The 22286-nt window shown below is 40.6% G+C and overlaps 1 protein-coding gene across 3 annotated transcripts; it reads right to left on the reverse strand.

Annotated features, from left to right (window-relative positions):
• Positions 1–5146: 5146 nt before the first annotated feature.
• Positions 5147–22195, reverse strand: LOC113024274 (uncharacterized). Of its 3 annotated transcripts, XM_026171189.1 has the most exons (8): positions 22057–22195; positions 21774–21857; positions 21436–21635; positions 13062–13106; positions 12704–12742; positions 11913–12027; positions 9867–10028; positions 5147–7625 (listed from the first exon to the last, which is right to left on the reverse strand). In XM_026171189.1, exons 3-8 carry the CDS (start codon positions 21544–21546, stop codon positions 6508–6510), a joined length of 1590 nt encoding a protein of 529 aa, XP_026026974.1. In that variant the 5' UTR covers positions 21547–21635; positions 21774–21857; positions 22057–22195; the 3' UTR covers positions 5147–6507. The 3 variants fall into 3 exon arrangements, with proteins under 3 accessions (XP_026026974.1, XP_026026973.1, XP_026026972.1); XM_026171188.1 differs by lacking the exons at positions 21774–21857; positions 22057–22195 and having other exon boundaries at positions 21436–21760; XM_026171187.1 differs by lacking the exons at positions 21436–21635; positions 21774–21857; positions 22057–22195 and adding an exon at positions 17312–17594.
• Positions 22196–22286: the final 91 nt, after the last annotated feature.

Here is a 22286-nt window from a genome sequence, read left to right on the forward strand (position 1 = left end):
GAATGGTTAGAGAGGTTACGTCAGGGTTTTTTTTATGCATGAATGATCGGTTTTGTTTTAATTATTATACTTTTGAATTTTACTAGTGTTACAATTAATACTTTTATTTATATTTGTTGATTTTGAGGCTTTATGCAGCCCTGGTCTGTATCTGATTACATGCAAGTTGCTCTGTGACTCCTTACTGTACATTGATCAACTTGCTATAAATAGATAAAACGTGATAATCCACATTTAAACACCTTTTTATGTCATCTGAAATCTCACCGCTAGGTGGCGTTAAAGTATGTTTGATCACATGGGCCCGTAGTATTTGTCACTGTCACACTATTCTTTCACTGTAATGGCCTGCCTGTTTACTCACTGGCTTAGCCAAATGTTGGATCACGGTGCACATTTTCTTCATTTTCTTTCCCCCCACGGTGATAGTGGGTCCACCTCCACGTGTCGTTGAATGTGGGTGGTACACACTGATACCATCATGCCATCGATGAACCGGTTTATCCATGTTTTCTTCACTTGATGCTGTAGGCATTTTATTAAATGCATATTAACTTGGGAATGTATGACTATAGATTGTGACAACAGATTTGAGCGATTCGGTTACTCTGAGTGTGTGTGAGTTTGTGAAATAAGAGTATTATTGTTGTTTTGAGTCAGGGCAGTGAAGTGAAGCTCAGCACTGGAGACGTGTCCCTTTTCAAAGGTAACACGTAAGCTCAAAACTTGTATAAGTGAGAAAATACACGCATTGGCCACTTCATTGGGTACAGCTGCTTGCTTATTAATAGGGGCCTTTCTAATTGGATTCTCTCCAGGTACTTGGACTGCGGGAGGAAGAAAGATTAGGTTAAGATTAGGTTAACTAGAGATTCTAAACTGTCCAGAGGTGTGAATGTGAGCACAAACATAGAGATGTTTTAGCCCTGTGACAGACTGACGACCCGTTCAGGGTATATCCTGCCTTTGATCCTATGACAGGTCGAATAGGCTCTCTTTCTTCCTTAAAGAAAAAAGGTTGAAATAATATGGTCAAGTTGACCTGGTGGAATTCAAACTGAGCATTAGAATGAGGAAGAAATGTGATTTAAGTGTATTTTAATGTGGTATTATTGTTGGTGTCAGACAGCTGAGTATATCAGAAACTGCTAATCTGCTGGGATTTTCACAACCATATCTAGGGTTTACAGAGAATGGTCTGAAAAAGAGAAAATGTCCAGTGAGAGGCAGTTCTTGCTGATTACAGTTGTTAGAGGAGAGTGGCCGAGAGTGGCCGGCTTTGAGCAGGTAGGAAAGAAAAAGGTAACTAAAACAACCACTCATTTTTGAATGCATAATACACCAAACCTCATTAAACCTTTGCCATAAAGAATTAAAGCAAATGTGAAGTTTGAAATAGGTCTAACTCAGTACTAGCAAGGTGTACCTAATAAAGTGGCTGATTAGAGTATAGAGGATCACTTCTCAGCCTCTTATACTTTGTGCTGTGATCATCACTGTTGCATTGCCAGCAAGGCAAGGACACAGATATCAAACTTCGGAAAAGTCAAAAACCTCTCAGAGTCAGAGCTGACTGCCGGATTTATTCTGAGTCATTCACGGCGACAGATACTCACGAGTAGGAGATTAGTCAGGCGGCAGATCGGGTGTATTTCACAGCAGAATATGTGAGAACTACAGGCGCGTATAATGTGAAGCAGAAGTACACACATGTATTTGGTAGCACATTTATTTTGACACAAAATCCACAGTTTTCTGTTCAATAGAGTTAAGCAGACGTCTGCGTCCAATATCGCAGAATCTCAGTGATGATCAGTGAGATGGAAGAAATCTAAATACAACCCCACCTTCTAAAAAACAAAAAACAAAACAAAAAAAACCCCCCAAACAAACAAAGCAAAAAAACATGATGGTGTGCAACCAAACAGACACAACAAACGTGAGAACATCTCACTCAGTATGCATCGGAAACCTCTGAATCTGCTTTACACCAAGATACAAAATCAACTTGATATCCATGATGACACGAAAAAGTTTTGGCTTTTTTTTTTTTAAATCGACAGTTATTATGTTAACATTATACTCAACATTATCCTCACAATAAGCGACAGTGATTTTTAACAAGAAAACGGCACGGTTACTCTCTCACACATACGTACGACACGCTGAAGAGCCGCAGGTAGAATTGCACAAAGATACCTTCAAAGTACACCACATGTTGTAGTAATATTAATCGGAACTATTCCATGTACAGTCACATATACATACTGCTATATATGCTGCTGTCTCGTAGCTGCAGGAGTAGAAGGAGACAGTCTTGAGTTATCCTGAATCAAAAGGATTGGATGTTTTGTTTTTTGTTTTCTGGCAAAATGGTTCAACGGCTGTACCAATGTGAGGTTTGGTTTTTTTTTTTGTATTTTTATTCAATTCTTTAACTTTTGGCATTACAAAATAAAATCAGTACAAATATATAGTAGATACTATCTTCAGAAGGAGAGAACAGTCCTTTACAGTCAAAACTCGAGCGAGGTAACAGTCTTATATCAGGCCTTGGCCAAAGAGTGGTAACAAAGGTAAAATCTGGGGCATATTTCTCCACACAAATTGGCTTCTGACAAGGCGAGACAAATCAAACCGCTTCTATTTACACTGACGTCAAATGAAAGCAGGAGTCGGGATACAATAAACCCCAGTGTGTGACTCCTATGTTTCACCATCTTGTTCAGGTTCAGTCATAGAAATTAAACATCCATCCATCCATCCGCTTTCCACCAGCTCATCTGGGGCTGGATCAAAAGGGAATCCCAAACCTCCCTCTCCCCAGCCACCTCCTTCAGCTCATTCGGGGAAAGCACCGAGGCATTCCCAGGCAGTGCTGAGGGACGTAGTGTCTCCGGCGTGGCCTGGGCCTACCCCGGGGCCTCTTTCCACGGGGGCATGCCCAGGAAATCTCAGCTAGTATCCGATAGATCCACACGCTAACTTTGTGTTTTTGTTAATAGCTTCTATGCCGGTAGTGCAGTGGTTGAACCTGTTGCCTCACAGCAAGAAGGTCTTGGGTTCAAATCCATGAAGTGTTTCTGGGAGTCTGCGTGTTTTCCCTGTTCTTTCTGGCTTACTCTCAGACTCCAAGCATTGTAAATTGCCCATTCATATGAATATGAGACTGGCAACGTGTCCAGAGTGTACCCCACCTCTGCTCTATGGCAGCTGGCAAAGGCTCCAGCTAAGCCTCCATGACCCTGAACTGGATAAGCGGAAGAAAGTGGATGGATACTTTCTAAACTAATATCAAGAGGACGCCATATAAAAATGGTATTTTTTGGCCTCTTTTCTAAGTGTAAAATTTAAAACAGAATGATGCCCCTTAAGACAATTATCCTAATTAAAATCTACAATAAAATGTAAAAAAACTAAACACTCACTAACCAAAGCGTCAGTGACATTACAGCTCATTTGCTTCATGATCCATCACAGTTCAAAGGTTGTTGTAATGTGTGAAGTACAGAAAGAAAGCTGTGCGGCTCTTTTGCACAAATGAATGATAATTAAAGTCGAGGGAGAAGTCAAGGAGGCTCACAAACAGTCGTATCCAGGATTATCTAGCCTTGCTTCACTAAAGACAGACCAATACTCCAGGAGGAGAAGCGATTCTTGTAAAAATGACTTGTACAGCCTTGACCTTGAGCACAGTGTGGGTGAAGACACATCAGGTGATCACTGTGTTTCATTAAAATCTGACCAGTACTCTGGGAGGAGTATGGATTCTTGTGAATTGCGGTGGGACAAACGGACGACGGATGCCTCGCTATGGCGTAAGCGCACTGAACCTTCAGTCAGATGAGCTTAAAAAAAAATCAATACAAAACACTAAAGTTTAAGGTCAGTAACATGCAAGACACACACTGGGGCTTTAAAATACAACCCGATAATATAAGCTTGCACTTACGCCAAAGGCATTTTTTTTAAAAACTGCTGTGTTTGTACAATCGAGGGCCTTTGCCCAGCACAGCTAGCATATGAGTCATAAAGAGGTAAATGTCATTTCAGTTCATCTCATTTCCTGTCAGCCAGCATAAACCAGAATAAGGAAAAAAAAGTGTGAATACTATTGCTAAATACTATTTTTGCAAGTCTCACATGTAATATGAGCATTTTAAAAAGAGACTGCTAAGTACTCTTAGAAAATATTTTCGCCATTCGATTTACAGCTATTCCTAATCCACACACACACGCACGCACACGCTCAGATTAGCTGGGAAACTACGGATTCCTAACAGAAAAATACTTTTTCAACTAGGCACCACTGATCAACGACACACATTACCTAAAACTAATGAAAATGAGAAGAAACGCAAGGCTCCAAAAAGGCTTTTTTGCCAGTATGTCCAGAGGATGAACCATCTCTGTCAGGCCATCAGCGAGTCACTGCAGAGGTGCTTTGAAGATGATCATCAAGAGATCATCAGAAAGCAAACTGCCACTCAAACTTCCATGCAAACTCACATCTGAATGTTCAAAAGAGCAAATGTGACTTGTTCTTTTTTAGGAGTGAACTGTGCTAAATTAGATTTCTCTCCACACTACTAAGAGTTAAAAGCTTTGCCCTTAGGCATTAAACAACTAGGGACACGAAAAAAGTGGCCTCCAGTCAGCGAACTACTGAGACCCTTGTCTCATAATAACAACTACGGCAAGACAAACATGTACAAATTGTGTTGTGAGACGCTCTCCGTTTATTTTTGAGCACATTGTTGTACTGACAGATAACTACGAGAGAGAACGTATGTGCTATCCCTCGCCAGGTGAGCATGGCAGGCTAATGTAATCCTTGGCCTTGCTCTGGATGTCAACTAGTCATCAACCAGGAGGCATTTAGAGAAAAACAGTCTGACTCTGCGAAATCCCGTTTTGCCACAGCAGTATTTAAAATAAAGGAGATTCTGTTCTGTGACTTCAGATGCTTCCATCGTACATTTACACCTTTGATATTTAACAAGCATCACTCGACACAAACAGTCATCACGATGGGCACGTCTTTCCAAAGTGACTTCTCGAAGCACACGCCTACAGACTGGATTGCCACGCTGGCATAACTCTGTTATTTTTTTTCTTTTTGTTAAAAACAAACAAACAAACAAACAAAAAAAAGCTTTCAGTCGAGCATCATGCTATAAAAAAATCCTCAAAAAACAGCTTTGAGTGCGTTTTTTTGTTGCAATGCATAACCTTTTACATTCATTATCAGTTTAGGCTTAAAGTGTGCGCCTAGTAAAAAACTCAACACGAGGATTCAGAGTGATATTGCCTTGCAAAAGGCAGGAGCACGTTAAAACTGCACTGAACCCAAAGACAAACAGCTGGCTAAGTATACAGTATACTGATGTAACAGTCTGAAACTATAATGTATAACTACAATATCATAGTAAAGCTTTGCCACCTGCACATTTAATTAAAGTTTGTACCCGCCCCCCTTTTTAAAAAAATCTTTAAGAAGGAGGCAACATAAGACACAAGGTATAAAACACTGACCCACTGAATCAATCTATCTATGATAAGGGAAGTGGGCTCCAATAAAAAAAAGAAAAGGTCTTTCAATGTTTAAATGCCTAAAAAGATGACCAATATTTTATGTTAAAATGTGTGGATTTGACAAAAGTCAGAATATTTTATATCCACAGGCTGGCAGCCGGTGATACGAGCTCCATTTCAGAGCTAAAAATGCTGCTTCGATGCTTCGTACAGAGAAACACTGACAAACATTTTATCATAGTGGCTCTAGCAAGAAAAGGATGCAGAAAGTGGAATTATTTTTAGGATTTTGAGCCATTTGCATTTTAAGAAAAGAACACCTCGTACTCCACAACAAACCCAAATCATCTCTTATAAATCACAAGAACTTTGAGGTCTGGGGATCCCAAAATAAAATACAGAGACCCCCTCCTAAAAATGTTACTCATCCGATCTGATGGCTTGCAGACATTTCTGTAAGCTCTCCAAGACTTTTCTTCAGTGATCACATTTTTCACTTCTTAAGTCTTCATCGACAGGCGGATGACAAATTAAAGGAAAACCCAGAAGCTGTTGGTATAGTTCACTCGTCTTATTAACGTAGTAGTCTTCCAGGGTTGTCCCCGTCCACAGGGCGGTCCATCAGAGGTCACTGGGTGGTTGGATGAGTATGAAAATCATGTCAATAATTTTGCTAATGCCTGTGCAGTCACCTGATCTCAGCTCAGTTATACACTAATGGAAGATTTTGGAGACTTTCTACAACCATCATCCAAATGCCCCTTTTTTTTAAAGAAAAAAGGACAAAAAAAATAGTGTGCCATCCCTTCAGTAGATTTACAGAGATTTGTAGAACCAACACTAAGATGCAGTGAATCTGTTCTGATAGCTCAAATCTTCCCTAAGACCGATCGCTTTCTTTTTTTCCTTTAATTCGTCACTCATCCGGTTACACATGCTATCCCACGTTTCCTTCCTTCCATGGCTGTTTACTTACAGGGACTCCACAGTGATGATAGCCTCGTTTCTGTTAATGATGACGCTAGAAGGCGAAGAGACATGGCCGCGCTGCTCCGCGCAGTCGTCCGTGCTGGACGACTGTGCGGCGACCTTCTTTTGCTGGGAACAGTCCACGCCGTCCTGCAGCACCTTCTCCCCTTCCTTCACGACATCTTTCCCTCCCTTATCGAAGCGCCCCTTCTTTGGTTCCTCATCCTCTTGTTGGCCTCTTTTCACATGGCAGCGGCACACCTCAATACCCGAGTCACCCGTCAGCCGTCGATGCCGGAAATGGTCCTCCTCATCCTCGTCTTCGTCGTCGTCCTCCTCTTCTTCTTCTTTTTCCCTTTTTTGCTCCTCCTTGCCGCCGCAGTGCACAGAGACAGCCACGTTTGATAAGAGGAGAGCCTGCTTAGGAGCTGAGTGCAGGGGCCTGGTTTTTGGATCATGAGGTGACGTCTCTTCTTTCGCTCTCTGAAGAGCCATGGCTTCGAGTGGGTCCGATGGAACGAGAGGGTGGACTTGACCAGCGGGAATTGAAGATAGCAGCGAGAGGGGAGAGAGCGGAAGGCGAGAGGAGTGTGAAGGACGGGAGTGCAAAGTGAGAGCAAGTGGATGAGATGGAGGCGAGACTCCTTCACTACCGTTAGAGGAACATCTCTGCACCGGAATGACATCTGGAGTGACCGCAGGTATAACATCAGGTGGAACCTGCGAGGGTGGCGATGGCATCAACGTGAAGGGGACCCCGACCCTTGGCACCACGGCCAAATCTCCTCCTGCTTCACTGGGCGTGGACATGTGGCTGCTGTCATACGTCTCATCCGTCACCTGGACAGAGAAGGAGGTGCTGGATGGGGAGGTGAGGGAGCAAGACTCACAGGAGCAGCTGGTGTAGTTATCAGAGCTCTGTGAGGAGGTCAGACCGCTGGGGCCGGGGCCCAAGTAGGGAGGGCAGGGGTGACGGTGGTGGTGATGATGGGGGTAAGAGGAGCTAGGACCTACTGTGGCACCTCCCTGCAGTGCAAAGATGGAGCTGTAAGGAGGGGGAGGGGTGCTGGGCTGCGCAACAACCTCCTCGTAAGAGGGCAACTTGAAGGAAGCCAGAAAACCTGTGACGAAAGAAACACACTTTTAGGCTTCAGCTCCGGGTACGCAGACTAGTGTTACATGTCAGTTAGCTTTCTCATGGGGTTATGCCTCATTGGTGTGGTGTGGCAAGCTCATTTGTAGTCAAAGCTTACTCCTCCCACATGCCAGGGCGGAGAGGGAGCTTCACGGTGAGATGGGTATGAGTGTGAACCTGCTGGCGTCACGCTCCTTTGGTTTTGTGTTATTTTTAGAATCTGTGAATTTTTCCTTCCCAATTTCTGTCTGAAGGTGTTTCTGCTATTCTAGCATGTGATGTCTATATTTTTCAAGTTTTGGGTTTGAATTCTTTACTATTCTATAGAGTGATCTCTGGCTTTACTTTATTCTTGTTCTCCTGAAGTCTTTTAGTTTTTGTGTTTTAGGTTCTTATCTCTGTTGTAAGTCGTTTTCCTTTGGGTCACAGTGGTCCCTCGTTTATTGCGGGAGTTACGTTCTAAAAATAACCCACGATAGGTGAAATCCACGAAGTAGCTAACTTTATTTTTTACATTATAGATGTTTTAAGGCTGTAAACCCCTCACTATAGGGTTGTGCGATATGACCAAAATCTCATATCCCGATATAAGAATTTTATCGTCCCGATAACGATATAAATCACAAAAATGTAACATTTTCTGTAAATTCTGTGAATCTCGACTTGCCGGAAGTGTTTCCAGCTGCGCGTCATGTAGCTGGAGTCGAGTGTTTTAACCGATGCATGAAACGATACATTTTTAGACGCAAGTTGTAACGGCCGCTGTTTTCTTTGTGAGTATTTATTACACGACGTGCTGCAGGGAAAAGCCTGTTCTAACTTTTGAGTCTAAGGTTTATTTTTTAGCACCTGATGGCTCTTTTTTACTTGTCATCCGTAAATAATCTGCTCTTTCACGTGATTCAGTTTATTTTGAAAAGTCTCAACAGGATCTTGAGCTTTATTGTGAAAACTGTAAAAAAGTAAATAAAATAAAAAAAGCATGCAAAATTGCACACAAAAAAATCTGTGAAACAGCAAGGCCGCGAAAGGTGAACCGTGTTATAGCACCACTGTATTTCTATTTTCCTTCCATAGTTAGTCACATCAAGACTCAAGAAACAACTTTTTTCCTATTACTTTCAGCAGTGCTTGTTCTCCAGCCGTCTTTCACTTCCCTAATTAACTCACAGTTTATAAATAGTTCAGTCTTCCTTATTGTCTGCTGTACCTCATGTTTCCCTTGAAAGTTTTCTAGCTCCTGTGTTTCATTTCTGTTGCTACATCAGTTATCAAAGTTTTGTCTTTTCTAATACATGTCCATCAAAGCCTCCTCAGGCAAGCTGCAATAACATCTTTTAACAGATACTAAAACTCAGGATGTTTGCTCTCCATTTTTATTTTGTTTTAGTTCACAAAATTGGTTAATTCTTTTCCTTCCAAAAGTCTAGTTTTTATTTTTATTGTAGTTAACTAAAACTAGCTGTGCAAAAACATTTTAGTTAAGTATGAAACCTTGTGCTACATCTGGTGTTTGTTTACCACTTCTGGAATAGTTGGACGTATATGACGCAGCATGTGAAAGACCATCCAAAATGATAACCTTTAACTTTGTTTCCTAAAATGTCAAAACTTCTAGATTAACGTAATTTTTAACTGTGTCCATTCTTTGCGTGATCACGGTTTAATAACAATGCAAATAGGTTTCACTAGGTTTACAAGAAGCTGTCAATCGATCACAGTCCACACAGTTTTTCACCACAGGCAAAAGACGGAAAGCATCACTAATGGAGTAAATCTGCGGTAGACTTGAGAGATGTTTGCCGATAATAGAATTTAGATAACAAACATGTCCTCAAATGCATCTTTGCTCTGAGTTCTGTCTGTGCCTTTGGCTGGCTTTTGCGCTGCATCACACACTGGTGAGTTGCAAACAGACTGATGTGCACACCAAAAGCTTCTATATGAAGATTTTTACTCGCTGTTACATTACAAGCATGAGCCACTTTCCTCAATTAAAAACTCCACAAAACAGTTCATTTAACAAAACACGCTTACATTTACTGCTTTATTACTTCCATATGATGCCTGTTAACAGACTTATTTTGAAGTATCTAAATGTAGGCATATTTCTATTTCCTCAGAAAAAGTGGTGCAAGGAAATCATAACGCATGCAAAGTCTGTGGAACTGATTAATTTAGTATTCAAAAGCTACAGCATGTGCGATTTAAAATGAAGCAAACATACTGAGGTCCAGCATTGATGAAGGGTAGTTGCAAGCGCCGTTGTAAGCGATCAGATTGATTTCTCTTTGCCTCTGCTGCTGTTGAATTCTCAGCTTGGCCCGGCGGTGGCGGTAAGCACAGAAACAGCTGAAGAGGATGAGCACCGTCCACAAGAGCCAGAACCCTGTAGAAAACAGGAAATGAGTGGCCATCGAGATAAAGAAAACAAACAAACAAAGGAAACGTAACCTTCAGGTCTGTTAGCTGAATTTCATCTCAGATTTACTCGGCTTTCACACAAGTTTTGCTTTTTTATCATTGAGGACTCATTGAGCTTTCAGGCGCATCAGGTAACCAACAGCCCAGCGCACACACTATTCAAATTTTCTGTTTGTGCAAGCGAGCCAATCCTAAAACAGCTGTCTTAAAGACGGGGGAAGGACACATAAAAGCACCGCACCAAGGCACATTTCAATAAGGAGAGATAAGGAAGAACTGAACACGATTTATGGAGGAATGTGACTAGACTCTGACGACCTATCACGGCAGCGGGGAATCCCAGCAGCGATAGGATTTAGGACAGGAACACCCAGGGTGGTTGCGAAGATGAAGACTGAGGGTTGGGAAAGTGGTAGCAATGTAAAGACCAGAAAGCAGCCGAACCCCCAAGACGACAGATGATAGATTACAGATCTTCCTTACTGAACGTAAACATTAAGGATTATTTTAAACTGAACCATGTAAGAACTAGAAACACTCCAAGAGCGCAAACCTCCACCAAGAAAGGAAGATGTGTAACATCAAAGTGAGGTCAGAGGTCAAATATGACATAAAATCTGGATGCAAACTGTAATGTGAGATTTTGAATCCGAACATAACAGTATCATCTCCTACAGGTTGCCAATATTAACAAAATTTAAATTTTTGAAATTTGACCTTTGTTTGAATTTAAAGGAGAGGTCAGCGGTCCAAAGTAACATAATATTTAAAATCTCCATATATCGTTCCCTATATGTCCATATGCTGTCAATAAAAACACTTTAGCCTTCAGATCAATCTACTGAATTTAACCTCCTAAGACCCGAACTCTTTCATGGCATGCATTTTTAAATTCTCTTTGCCATTTGGGCTGATTGGGACCTGATTAATGTAAAAACAAAGAATTACCAGATTTTTTTTTTTTACCTGATTTTTGTTTCTGAGAGAAATGAGATCCACATATGAGGATATTTGCTTTAAATTTAGATAGAACAGAGGTAGTATAATGTCCTCGTAAGTGGAAATCAGGCCCTTGTAGAGCAAAATTTTGTATTTTGGTCTAGACAACCCAAAATGTGATGACCACATATGTGGACGCCAGGTCCTAGGAGGTTAAAGTAGAGGTCAAATGTGACAATGTGGTATTTCCTATGTTTTTGCAGTACACATCTAATTTGTAAGCATCATAGTTTCTAGGTTAGAATGTTTTTTGTCAGTTTTCGACCATTAAATCATTAAGTTGACATCGAAAGTAGTGCTTTAATGGGTCTATTAAAAGAAACCAGAGATTTCTTCTGGTTCTTCCTGTTAAAAGGGAGTTTTTTTCTTTGATCTGTCACAAAGTGCTTGGTCATCTGGGGTTGTCTGAGTGTTTATTATGATTATGATTATGATTATTATTATTATTATTATTATTATTATTATTATTATTATTATAGGGTCATGTTGTTGTGATTTGGTGTTACATAAATAAAACTGAATTGAATGTAAGCCAAATTTTAATGGATTGTTAACATGACCCCACTCTACATGCCTACGATGTTTTATCAGAATTCATTCGAAGCTTTTTAATGTACCACGTTTACAGACAGGAAGAATGACAGCTACCAAAGGCTATAAAAAACATCACCTCCTTGGCGGAGGCAACAACATTAGTAGATTATGAGACCAGGACTTTAGAGCTGCAGGTAAGCATAATAGGACACCTTGAATGTTTCCCAGCAGGTCTGAGTAATGAACGATAAACAGCCATTAAATCAGAACCCTTTCCTCAGTAGCACAGCAGAGAAGAAGCGGTCAGTTGACTCACACCAGAGTTCATAGTAGTAGGTGCAGCAGCCCGTCTCCCCGCAGCAATGTCCCGTTTCACACAGGTAACCTGGACTGTTGTTCACTCCAGGACAGTACTTTGGATGCCTCGCCATCTAATAGATAAAACACCACATCGCAATGTAACCACAGTGGAAATATTGTAGGAAGGTCTAAACTGGAGCCCAGTGCTAATCGTTGCACCGCCAAGATGTCCAAAATCCAAAATCCACTGTGGAAACTCTGATCAGAAAAAAAAAAAAAAAAAAAAGCAGCCTCACTGACAAAATAGTAAAATTACAGTAAATCTATTTAGCTTGCCTGTATAGATAACACATCTGGTATTCCTATGCTCTATCAATTTCTTCCCCCACTCCAATTACAAAGCAACATTTGCTTAATTTGTAGATGATGTCCCCTCTCTCTCTTTCTCTCTTTTTACGTCTATTTTGGTTTTGGTGTTCACAGATGGATCATGAAGTTAACCATTTATTAGTTGTGTCTTTCTGTTGTTTGTTAATGAAGCACACAGTAAGTCTAACCAAACTTTAAACTACTGATACACACACACTTTTATGTGTACCTGAAACCCTAGAAATAAAAAATAGTTATCAAAAGCATCATCAGGTGAAAAGTATTATTTTATATTTCATATTAAATCTCTGATACTTTTCTGTTAACAATGAAATAAACAGTTATTGCATCTGTAATCTTACTTTTTATATGAGTGCATATTTAATGGCAGCTGCGGGTAAAAAAGTATTTTAAAAAATGTTTTAAAAAGCCTCCCACCTTATTGATTGTGCTCATTTCGATCTGTTTCACAGGCACCTATAGTGAGAAAGGGAAGAAACTAAAGCAAGTGAAAACCCAAACATTAAAAATGTGCACATCATAAAAAGCCAGCAAATTTCAAAGCTTTTACATTATAACAACCTCAATGAGCTCAGACACTTGAGCAAAGCCATAAACCATACTAATAAAGCACTGAGGAGAGGTTGCTAAATCTGTCATGTGCATAGTTACCACACAAGACCCAAGTGCTAACAAATAATTATGCATTACTATAGCAACCACTGAGGAAAAGGCTCTGAGGCCTTTTTACCCGTGTGGACAATATTTAGTTGTGGTTAAAGGTTGAACTCCCTACCGTAGCTTCTTCGGTTACATCCAGCCCTTGCAGGGACATAGTCATCTAGTAAAAGGCAGAGAGAGAAAACAGTTAAAATGGAGCTTAAAAAAAGTAAAGGGAAAACAAAAGATATGATGTGTTGTTATTACAGTAATTCAAGCATATAAAGTTGGCCACTAAAGACCCATTTTCCAGTATTAAGCCGGTGGCTACTACTGACTTTTCAAGAAGAAAGAAGGGAAGGTCGCTCATACAACCGTTCCCTGTGCGCTCCCCGTTTCAAATACATGCCTGTAACTACCAATTATTTTCATTACTCATTAATCTGTTAGTTAACTGTTAGAGTCATAAAACATCAGAAAAGTACCCCACGTCTATTCTCAAAGCTCAGCTTCACTCATATTTTGATTGAAACAGTGCTGATCACAGTCTGCATACTTTGTGTGTGTACAATGCGCACATATCTGTGCAACTATTCTGAGTACGAGAATCACCTCTGCTCTCTATTCATGTCAGTGACCTAAACGTTCATGAATAATCCAACTCCACATGCTTCTCTGACAGTGAAGCGTATTTAGCCAAGAGACACTTGTGTTTACTGTTATTTAGTATAATATGTGGCACACAACTCTGCAGTACTGTATAGTATCCACTTGTAACACCTGATGCATCCACAGGGCAATTAACATTGCATCACAAAACATTATGTGACATTAGTGGAAGAGTATCAACCTGACAAGGGCAGACAGGCTCCAAATAAGTACCTGGCATTATAGCAGACACAGGAAAGGATACATAACTCACATTTTTCTCATCAGAAACTGGTGCGGTTGTAGATAGAAATATGTGTATATGATTACAACCGCTTTCCTTGAGATGCTTTTATAGAAAACTGCTTTTCAATTCAATTTTATTTATATTACACCAAATCACAACAGCGGGAAAAACGTTGTTTCAGGAAGAAACCTGAAACAACGTTTCTTCCTGGGGGTGACGGGAGGGATACAGGAGAAAAGACACACTGTGGAAAAGAGCCAGAGATTATTAATAACTAATGATTAATCCAAAGTAAATGTAGAGTGCTGTATAAACAGTGTGAGTGTGAGTAGGTGAAAAAAGATAGGTGGAAAAGAAACAGTTCAGATAGGAATCTTATGGGAAGCCCTCCAGCAGCCTTGGCTCATTGCAGCATAACTAAAGGAGGATTCAGGGTCACCCGATCCAGCCCTAACTATATACTTTATCAAACTGGGAAGTTTTAAGCCTAATTTTAAAATTAAAGAGGGTGTCCGTCTCCTGAATCCAAACTGGGAGCTAGTTCCACAGAAGAGAAGCCTGAAGGCTGAAGGCTCTGCCTCCCATTATACTTTTAAATATGCTAGGAACTACAAGTAAGCCTGCAGTCAAGAGGGAGCCACTAAAGAGAAACTAATATGCTTCCTTTTTCTAGTCTCTGTCAGTAGATTTGCTGTAGTATTTTGGATAAACCAAAGGCTTTTCAGGGTGGCACGGTGGTTAGCACTGTTGCCGCACAGCAAGAAGGTCCTGAGTTCAACTCCACCATGAGGCCGGGGTCTTTCTGTGTGGAGCTTGCATGCTCTCCCCATGTTTGCGTGGGTTCCCTCCAGGTTCTCTGGCTTCCTCCCACAGTCCAAAGACATGCAGTTTGTGGGGATCGGTTAATTGATTAATCCAAATTGCCCAGCGTGAATGGTTGTCTGTCTCTGTGTGTTAGCCCTGCCACAGACTGGCAACCTGTCCAGGGTGAACCCCACGTCTCACCCTATGACAGCTGGGATAGGCTCCCGCGACCCTGAAAAGGATAAGCGGAAGGGAATGGATGGATGAAGGCTTTTCAGTGAGTTAAGGGCAACCTGATAATAACAATGCATTACAATAGTCCAGCCTAGAAGTATTAAATGCATGATCTAGTGTAGAGCTGGGCGATAGAACGATAACGATATGTATTGCGAAATTAACTTTTCTATCGAGGAAAAGTTAAACTATTGCGACAGGCCTCGTCTCTCTTGTCCTCTTTAAAAAAAAAGAAAAAAAAGAAAAAAAAAGAACAACAGCCAATCCAAATTAAGTAGCGCAGAGCCGAACCAATCACAGCCGCAGCGTCACGTCACGTGACTTGTTACGTACAGCACAAGTGCCAAGCCGCACATGTGTATTTGTTTGAAGCAGCCAGCCGCCGTGCCGTCCGGGTAATGGAGGAAATGAGTGTGCCGACTAGAGAAAAATCAACCGAGAGCGTGACCGAAGAGAAAACAGATGATGGTTCCAATGCCGGAGAGATTGTCGAACAGAAGGGCCATAGAAGTTCCGTAGTGTGAAGGTATTTCGACTATTTCAAGTCTGACAAAAAACAGAGTAGCGTGCACTGTAAATTGTGCCGAAAGCAAGTCTGGAAATACAATAAAGCGGTGCATGCTCAATCTCTGACTGGAAGCGCTAATTCGTCATTCGGCTTTTGTCAGACTAAAGTAACTGTTAAAACTGTTTGAAAAGCTCAGCTATACAACAAGGAGAGATTGAGAATTTCCTTTTAGTTCTCAGTTTATTTGATATTGACAAAAGTTAGTCAATTTTGTCTGTTCTTCTGTAAAACAAACTAAGATTTATTTTTAGAATTAATATTTTGTTTCTAAGTGGAATTGACAATTTAGTCTGTTTCGTTTGTTCTATTTTGAAACTTAAACGCTTTAGTGGCTGCCTTTTGTGTAGTTTGCAATATTTGCCTTTATTTATCTGAAAAAGTCTCATGTTCCTTAAGTACATCTACCCTGTTGAACTTATTATGGGAAATAAATATTTAAATCAAAACAAGCTGCTGATTATTTCACATTTTACTTGTGAGCAACGTCACATTTAAATCTTACAAATATAGTTATTTGGCTTATATCGTGATAGATATCGTTATCGCCTGAAATGAAAAAAACATATCGTGATATGAAAAAAAATCTTATATCGCCCAGCTCTAATCTAGTGTTTCAGTGTCACTCTGAGACAGGATGTTTCTCATTTTAGAGATGTTGTGGAAATGCAAGAAAGCAGTCCTACATATTTGTTTAAGATGCGTTTTGAAAGGCATATCCTGGTGAAAAAATAAATGAATAAACCCCAAGAGTCCTTAGTGTTCCTGGAGGCCATCCAGAGTAAGCATCTGGTTAGACACCATGTTTCTAAGATTTCTAGTACCAAGTACAATGACTGACTTTAGAAGCAGGAAATTAGGGCCTCATTGTCTTTGATACAGTATTTGGCATTTGTCATCTAGCTTCATGGAAAGATAAAGCTGGATGTCATCTGCATAACAGTGAAAGTATATGCTATGCCCTCGAACGATACTGCCTAAAGGAAGCATGCATAATGTAAACAGAATTGGACCTTGCACAGAACCAAGTGGAACTCCATAATTAACCTTAGTGTGTGAAGATGACTCCCCATTTCCATGAACAAATCAAAGTCTATTAGATAGATACAAAATGTTAAAATTTCCATAAAAACAATTCCTGGATTCTAATCTTGATGTACCAACCAGGCAAAATCTTTCCCTCCAAATATCAATATCAATTCCATTTTTGATTTCAGTTTTAGCTATCCAGCACCAGTTTACAGTAACAGTTGTCTCAGGGTGCTGTATATTATAAATTAAAGCCCCTATATTGTTAGTAAGAGAACCCTAATCCTCACACAATCCATTGTAAGCAAGCATTTGGTGACAGTGGGAAAGAAGAACTGCTGTTTTAACAGGATGAAATCTCCAGCAGAAGCAGCCTCAATGAGGGGCAGCCATCTACCACATGGATATAAGAGGAAGTACTAAGGAAAATGAAGGGAAGTATAGGGGAACCACAAATGATAAACAAGGCAATAAACAAAGAGGCAGCAGATAATAGTTTCTGACATGCAGTAGTTGGATATGTTGTTTGTCCCTTCTCTTTCAGCTCTCTTTTATAATTTAGGCTTACGCCTTTGGAGGTTAACTAGAAGATTGGATGTGGTAATGAGATGACCCTCAACAAACTGGGAGCTGAAGGCTCTGCCTCCCATTCTGCTTTTAGAAACTCAAGGAATCAAAAGTAAGCCTACAGCTTGAGAACAAAGTACTCTCTTAGGATATTATGACACTATGGCGTTTAAAGATATAATAAGGCCTAACAGGATTTTGTTTTTTAAAAAGAAAGATTTTAAAATGAATTCTGGACAAATACAGTAGAGATTCTTCTGTGAACTGATAAATATTGGGTTATGTTACCTACCGTTGCAAATACCAGTGTCAAATGTAACAACCTCTGGGGACTTGGCCTATACTGATGGAAAACATAAAGAGTCAAGACAGGAAATGTTCTGTCATAAATACCATCAGGTTGAGTTCCTATGTGCTTCCTGAGAGGTAAGCCCACCACACGGCACAGGATATGCATACAAGTGTGATGAGAAGTCATTCAGGCTTCCTCAGATACCGCAGACTAACCACAAATGATTTCCACCCAAGGGTCCTGACAAGTCTCCATAACTTTGCTTACAAACCCCCCCAAAAGAATAGTAAAAAACAAACAAATAAACAAAAAACAAACAAAAATTATGTGCAAATGGCATCATTTTACTTTCAAAGCTTTTCTTAGCAAAGTCAACCAGTTCCCCAATGTTTAAAATGTAAACAGACCAAGTTCCTCGAGCAGGAAGAACACTGAGGAGGCTCAAGTGTTATACACAAATATTTACTGCAACAAGGCCAACCAAGGAGGACAGAGTGCAACAAAACAGGTCAACATATGAAACCACCGTCCAATACGACAACAGGACACATTTATACAAACACAACTCATTCATGTGTACTGCACAGTTTTTCCCTCTCTGAAATAGTGCAGGTAAAGTGCTGTGAAAAGTATTTGCACCTTTCCTGATTTCTTTTTTCCCTCCATATTTATTACACTTACATGTTTCAGATGTTTTTAAATCATGATTTGTCCAAACCTACCTGGCACTATGTGAAAAAGTAATTGCCCCCCTTGTTAAATCATGAATGAACCACATTGACCATATGAGTTCAGTTTTACTTGCCACACTCTGGCCTGATTAATGGTGGACCTGTTGAATCAAGAAATCACTTAAACAGAGCCTGGAAAGGGTACAAAGCCAGTTATAAAGCTTTTGGAGTCCACAGAGTCACAGTGGGACCTATTATTCACAAATACAGAAAAACGATTATTTGTCTGCAGACAGACGCTGAGTCGCTACACTCCTGCATGTATGCTCAGTAGGCACCACTGAGTGTCTCTGGTAAATGACCTCTGAGAGACCCCTCCTCAGACTGACCTCTTGTGACCCATCCATCCATCCATTCGCTTCCGCTTATCCTTTTCAGGGTCGCGGGGGGCGCTGGAGCCTATCCCAGCTGTCATAGGGCGAGAGGCAGGGTACACCCTGGACAGGTCGCCAGTCTGTCGCAGGGCTAACACACAGAGACAGACAACCATTCACACTCACATTCACTCGCACATTCACACCTAGTGACAATTTGGATTAATCAATTAACCTATCCCCACAAGCTGCATGTCTTTGGACGGTGGGAGGAAGCCGGAGTACCCGGAGAGAACCCACGCAAACACGGGGAGAACATGCAAACTCCACACAGAAAGACCCCGGCCTGATGTTGGAATTGAACTCAGGACCTTCTTGCTGTGCGGCAACAGTGCTAACCACCGTGCCACCGTGCTGCCCCCTCTTGTGACCCTGCCTAAGGAAATAATTATCAGCAACTGGAAGCCCAAAATAACCATTGTGTAAAACACTCTAGTATTCAGACCTTTCTCTAGCACATTCCACTTCAGAGCCTTAAAATGCTCCACACTTTATATTTTCTCATGACCAAGCTGAATTTTAGTTAAAAAGTCAATGCAACAGCATCAGCAAAGCTTCTTTATTTTACCCTCAAAAAGTCATATTCATTCACTTTCATTTCCCTTAGTTATCCATGCCTCAGCAGTTTGAGAGTCACTGCAATGCTACAGTAAATAATTACTCACAATGTCAACCATCACAAATACAAACAACCTAAATGGAGCCCTATTTATCAACCGAACAGAGACACCCAATTAATCTGCCTGTGAAATAAACCACACAGAGTAACAACAGCAATCAACAATTAATCAGAAGACTAGCAAACAAAACAACGTTACGACCTGCCTGTGAGAAACTGGGAAACTTATCCATATCATGGAACCGCAATGTGTGGGAGAAGCAACAATGACATTTAAAATCATATCCAGCCAGAGGTCAAAGACACACTTTTATGTTTCCATGGAGTTGCAAGACACTCAACTCAAGACACTCACACACTCAACGGCATAGCAGGTACGGTACTTTCCCTCGTTTCCCTAAGGGTCACTGCAACGGATGGATTTTTAAAATCTTAACAACATCAACAGTTTGCATATTACGATGAGTAATTGACTATAAATAAATAAAAGCAGCTCTTGTGAGTCTTTTTATTAAAGTAAGATCAAGCTATGTAAAAGCTTAATTGTAAAAAAAAAAAAAGTTGGGATGTTGAGTAAAACTTAAATAAAAATAGAATCAATGATTGCAAATCTCATAAAATTGTACTGCAGGCAGGCCAGTTCAGCATCTGAACTCTTTGATTTGGAAGCCATGCTATGTCATAGATGCAGTTTAGCGTTGTCTTGTTGAAATATGGAAGGCCTTCTCTGAAAAAGGCATCTTCTGGATGGGAGCACATGTTGCTCCACCATTAATGCTAAACTCTTTCAGCACTGAGCGAGTCTTTCCAGATGTGAAAACTGCCACGTCGACAGGTGCATGCCATCAGCGATGCTGACCTTTGAACTGAGCACTGATAACAAGCTGGATGCTCCTTTTCATCTTTAGTACGGAAGACGTGGTGTCCTTGTTTTCCAAAAACAAGTCTAAAACGTTAATTTCTCTGACCACAGAAAAGCTTTTTTTAAAATACACCACAGTCAAAGAGCTTTGGTCCAGAGAAAGATGGACTTTCTGGATAATGTTCCCGTCTGGCTTTGTTTTTGCTTGATAGAGTTTTAACGTGCCTTTGTGCATGGCATGGTGAATTGTGTTCACCATGATTTCTGGAAGTGTTCATGAGCCCCCTGCTGTGATTTCCATGACAGAATCATTCCTGTTTTTAAATGCAGATCCACTTGAGGGCTGGAAGATCGTGAGCTTTTTGGCCTTGTTCAATGCACACAGAGATTTCTCCAGATTTTCACAGTCTTGATGATATTATGGATTGTATATGATGAGATATTCAAAGTCTTTCCAATTTTACATTGAAGAACATTATTCTGAAATAGTTCTGCAACTTGTAGACAGCTTTCTGCATTACTGGTGAACCTCTCCCTGCCTCCCTAAGATGCTCTTTTTATACCCTATGATGTTACTGATCTGTTTCCATTTAACCAAATTATTTGGAAAATTTTCTTCCAGCTTTCTTTTTTTAGCACCACATACTTTTCCAGCTTTTTGCTACCCACATTTCCGCTTTGAAATGTGCTGCTGTCTTAAATTCTTAAATTCAATTCAGCTAAATTTTTTCATGATAAAGTAAAATGTCTCAGTTTAAACATCTGATGTGTTTTATATGTTCGACTGCAAATAAAATATAGGATTATAAGATCTGAATTTTACACAGTCTCCCAATTCATTTAGAACTGGAGTTGTATTCACTGAATACTTTCAGACAACACACTCAAAGCAGAGAACAACACAGTCATTGAAGAAACCACTTCCCCAGTTCAGTAGAATAATGTTCTTCTTCTTAACAGCCAAGATTCACAAGGTGTCTTGCATTAAAAAGCTCTTGTTTGTCCATTTGCAGGTTTTTAAGCCACATTGCTAAACAAGGAATTTTTACTTGTCCACAAGTCTTGAAAACTACAATCTAAAACTGAAATACGGCAAATCATAACCAAAAATTCATTAATTTAGTGTCTAAGTTTAAATTAATATAAACCAAGAATCTTTGCTTTTTCTTAAAGGATTTGCACACCAATCCTGTTATGTCTAAGATATTCGTTGTACACGACCACGTCTACAAGTCAAACTTACAGATATTTTGCATTGGCCACAGACTTACAGACAGCCTTCCCAATGTTAAAAATAATTAAATATAAAATAAAACAGAGACCTAAGCTGACTGACTGCAGTGGTGCACAAATACACGTGCTGTCTCGTGTATGTCACAGATGTAATGACCAAAAGGTGACGAAATAAAAATAATAATAATATGCCGAGGTCACTGCTGTTTGTCAACAACCCCACAGGCCGAGGGAAGCATGTTGCTCTGCAGAACAGCTGCTGACAGCTGCGTGCGCATCAAATGTAAAGCTGTGCAGTGCATTACCTCCATAGTCTGCAGCCCGTGGCAGAAAGTCAGCGTTTTCTCTGGATCCATGGCTAAACCCTCATCACCACTGTCCCATTCCACAGACAAGACAGCATCCCCATCCGCCATTCCCCCCAAACGGGCTGATGCCCCTCCCCGCCTCCGCTGCACGCTCCGGTGTACTGGGGCCGCTCTCTCGGTGTATTTTACGGCTGGACCTGCGCAAATTCACAACACAGACGGCTCAGTCGGCTCCTGTTGTTTGCTGTAGTAGAAGGAAGATGTTTCACTCGTAGAGACGGACGGAGCCGAGCATGATGTCATGCTTTTTTTCCCCCAGCCACCACAGTACTTACACGGGAGCGCTGTATGCTTTGATTGGCCGGAGCTCCCAGCAACAGCCTCAGAGAGGCTGCTTTCACGGTCCACACGGTGTTGCTCTATTAAACACAAATATAACCACAACGAAATAAATAGTGGCAAAAATATAAGAGCTTTGCCCGGGTATGTTTTTTTGCTGACGCAAAATAAATGTCTGAATCTACTTAGTTTATATAAATATTAACAAATTAGTATTGAAATTATGAAAATAATGTTCTTAAGAGCTCAACTTTTGTAAAACTTTTGCAGCACACCTACCTGTATCAGATGCGAGTTAAGTTTTCAGTTCTATTTGACATTATTTAATAATATAACTTCCAAATAAACTGCATGCATCGCAACATTTCGGAACGTTTATTTACAACGGAACTGCTTCGATACTGTAATTATTAGCCGCAAAAAGCTGTGACGGCCTCCTAAGGCTAAATTGCTTGTTAAGTCCCAGCCAATCAGAATGCCCCCTGTTGCCACGAGGAGGCTGCTGGCGT

This window comes from Astatotilapia calliptera, chromosome 6 (genome assembly GCF_900246225.1).
Source record: "Astatotilapia calliptera chromosome 6, fAstCal1.2, whole genome shotgun sequence".
Taxonomy (NCBI): Eukaryota; Metazoa; Chordata; class Actinopteri; order Cichliformes; family Cichlidae; genus Astatotilapia; species Astatotilapia calliptera.

Excerpts from the sequence above, each read along its gene's own strand:
- LOC113024274 (XM_026171187.1), bottom strand. The coding sequence starts at position 17,497 with ATGACTTCTCATCACACTTGTATGCATATCCTGTGCCGTGTGGTGGGC. Across the intron at positions 12,028-12,703 it reads AAATGAGCACAATCAATAAG|ATGGCGAGGCATCCAAAGTA; the intron begins GTGGGAGGCTTT and ends TTTATCTATTAG. Across the intron at positions 10,029-11,912 it reads CTACTACTATGAACTCTGGT|GGTTCTGGCTCTTGTGGACG; the intron begins GTGAGTCAACTG and ends TGTTTTCTACAG.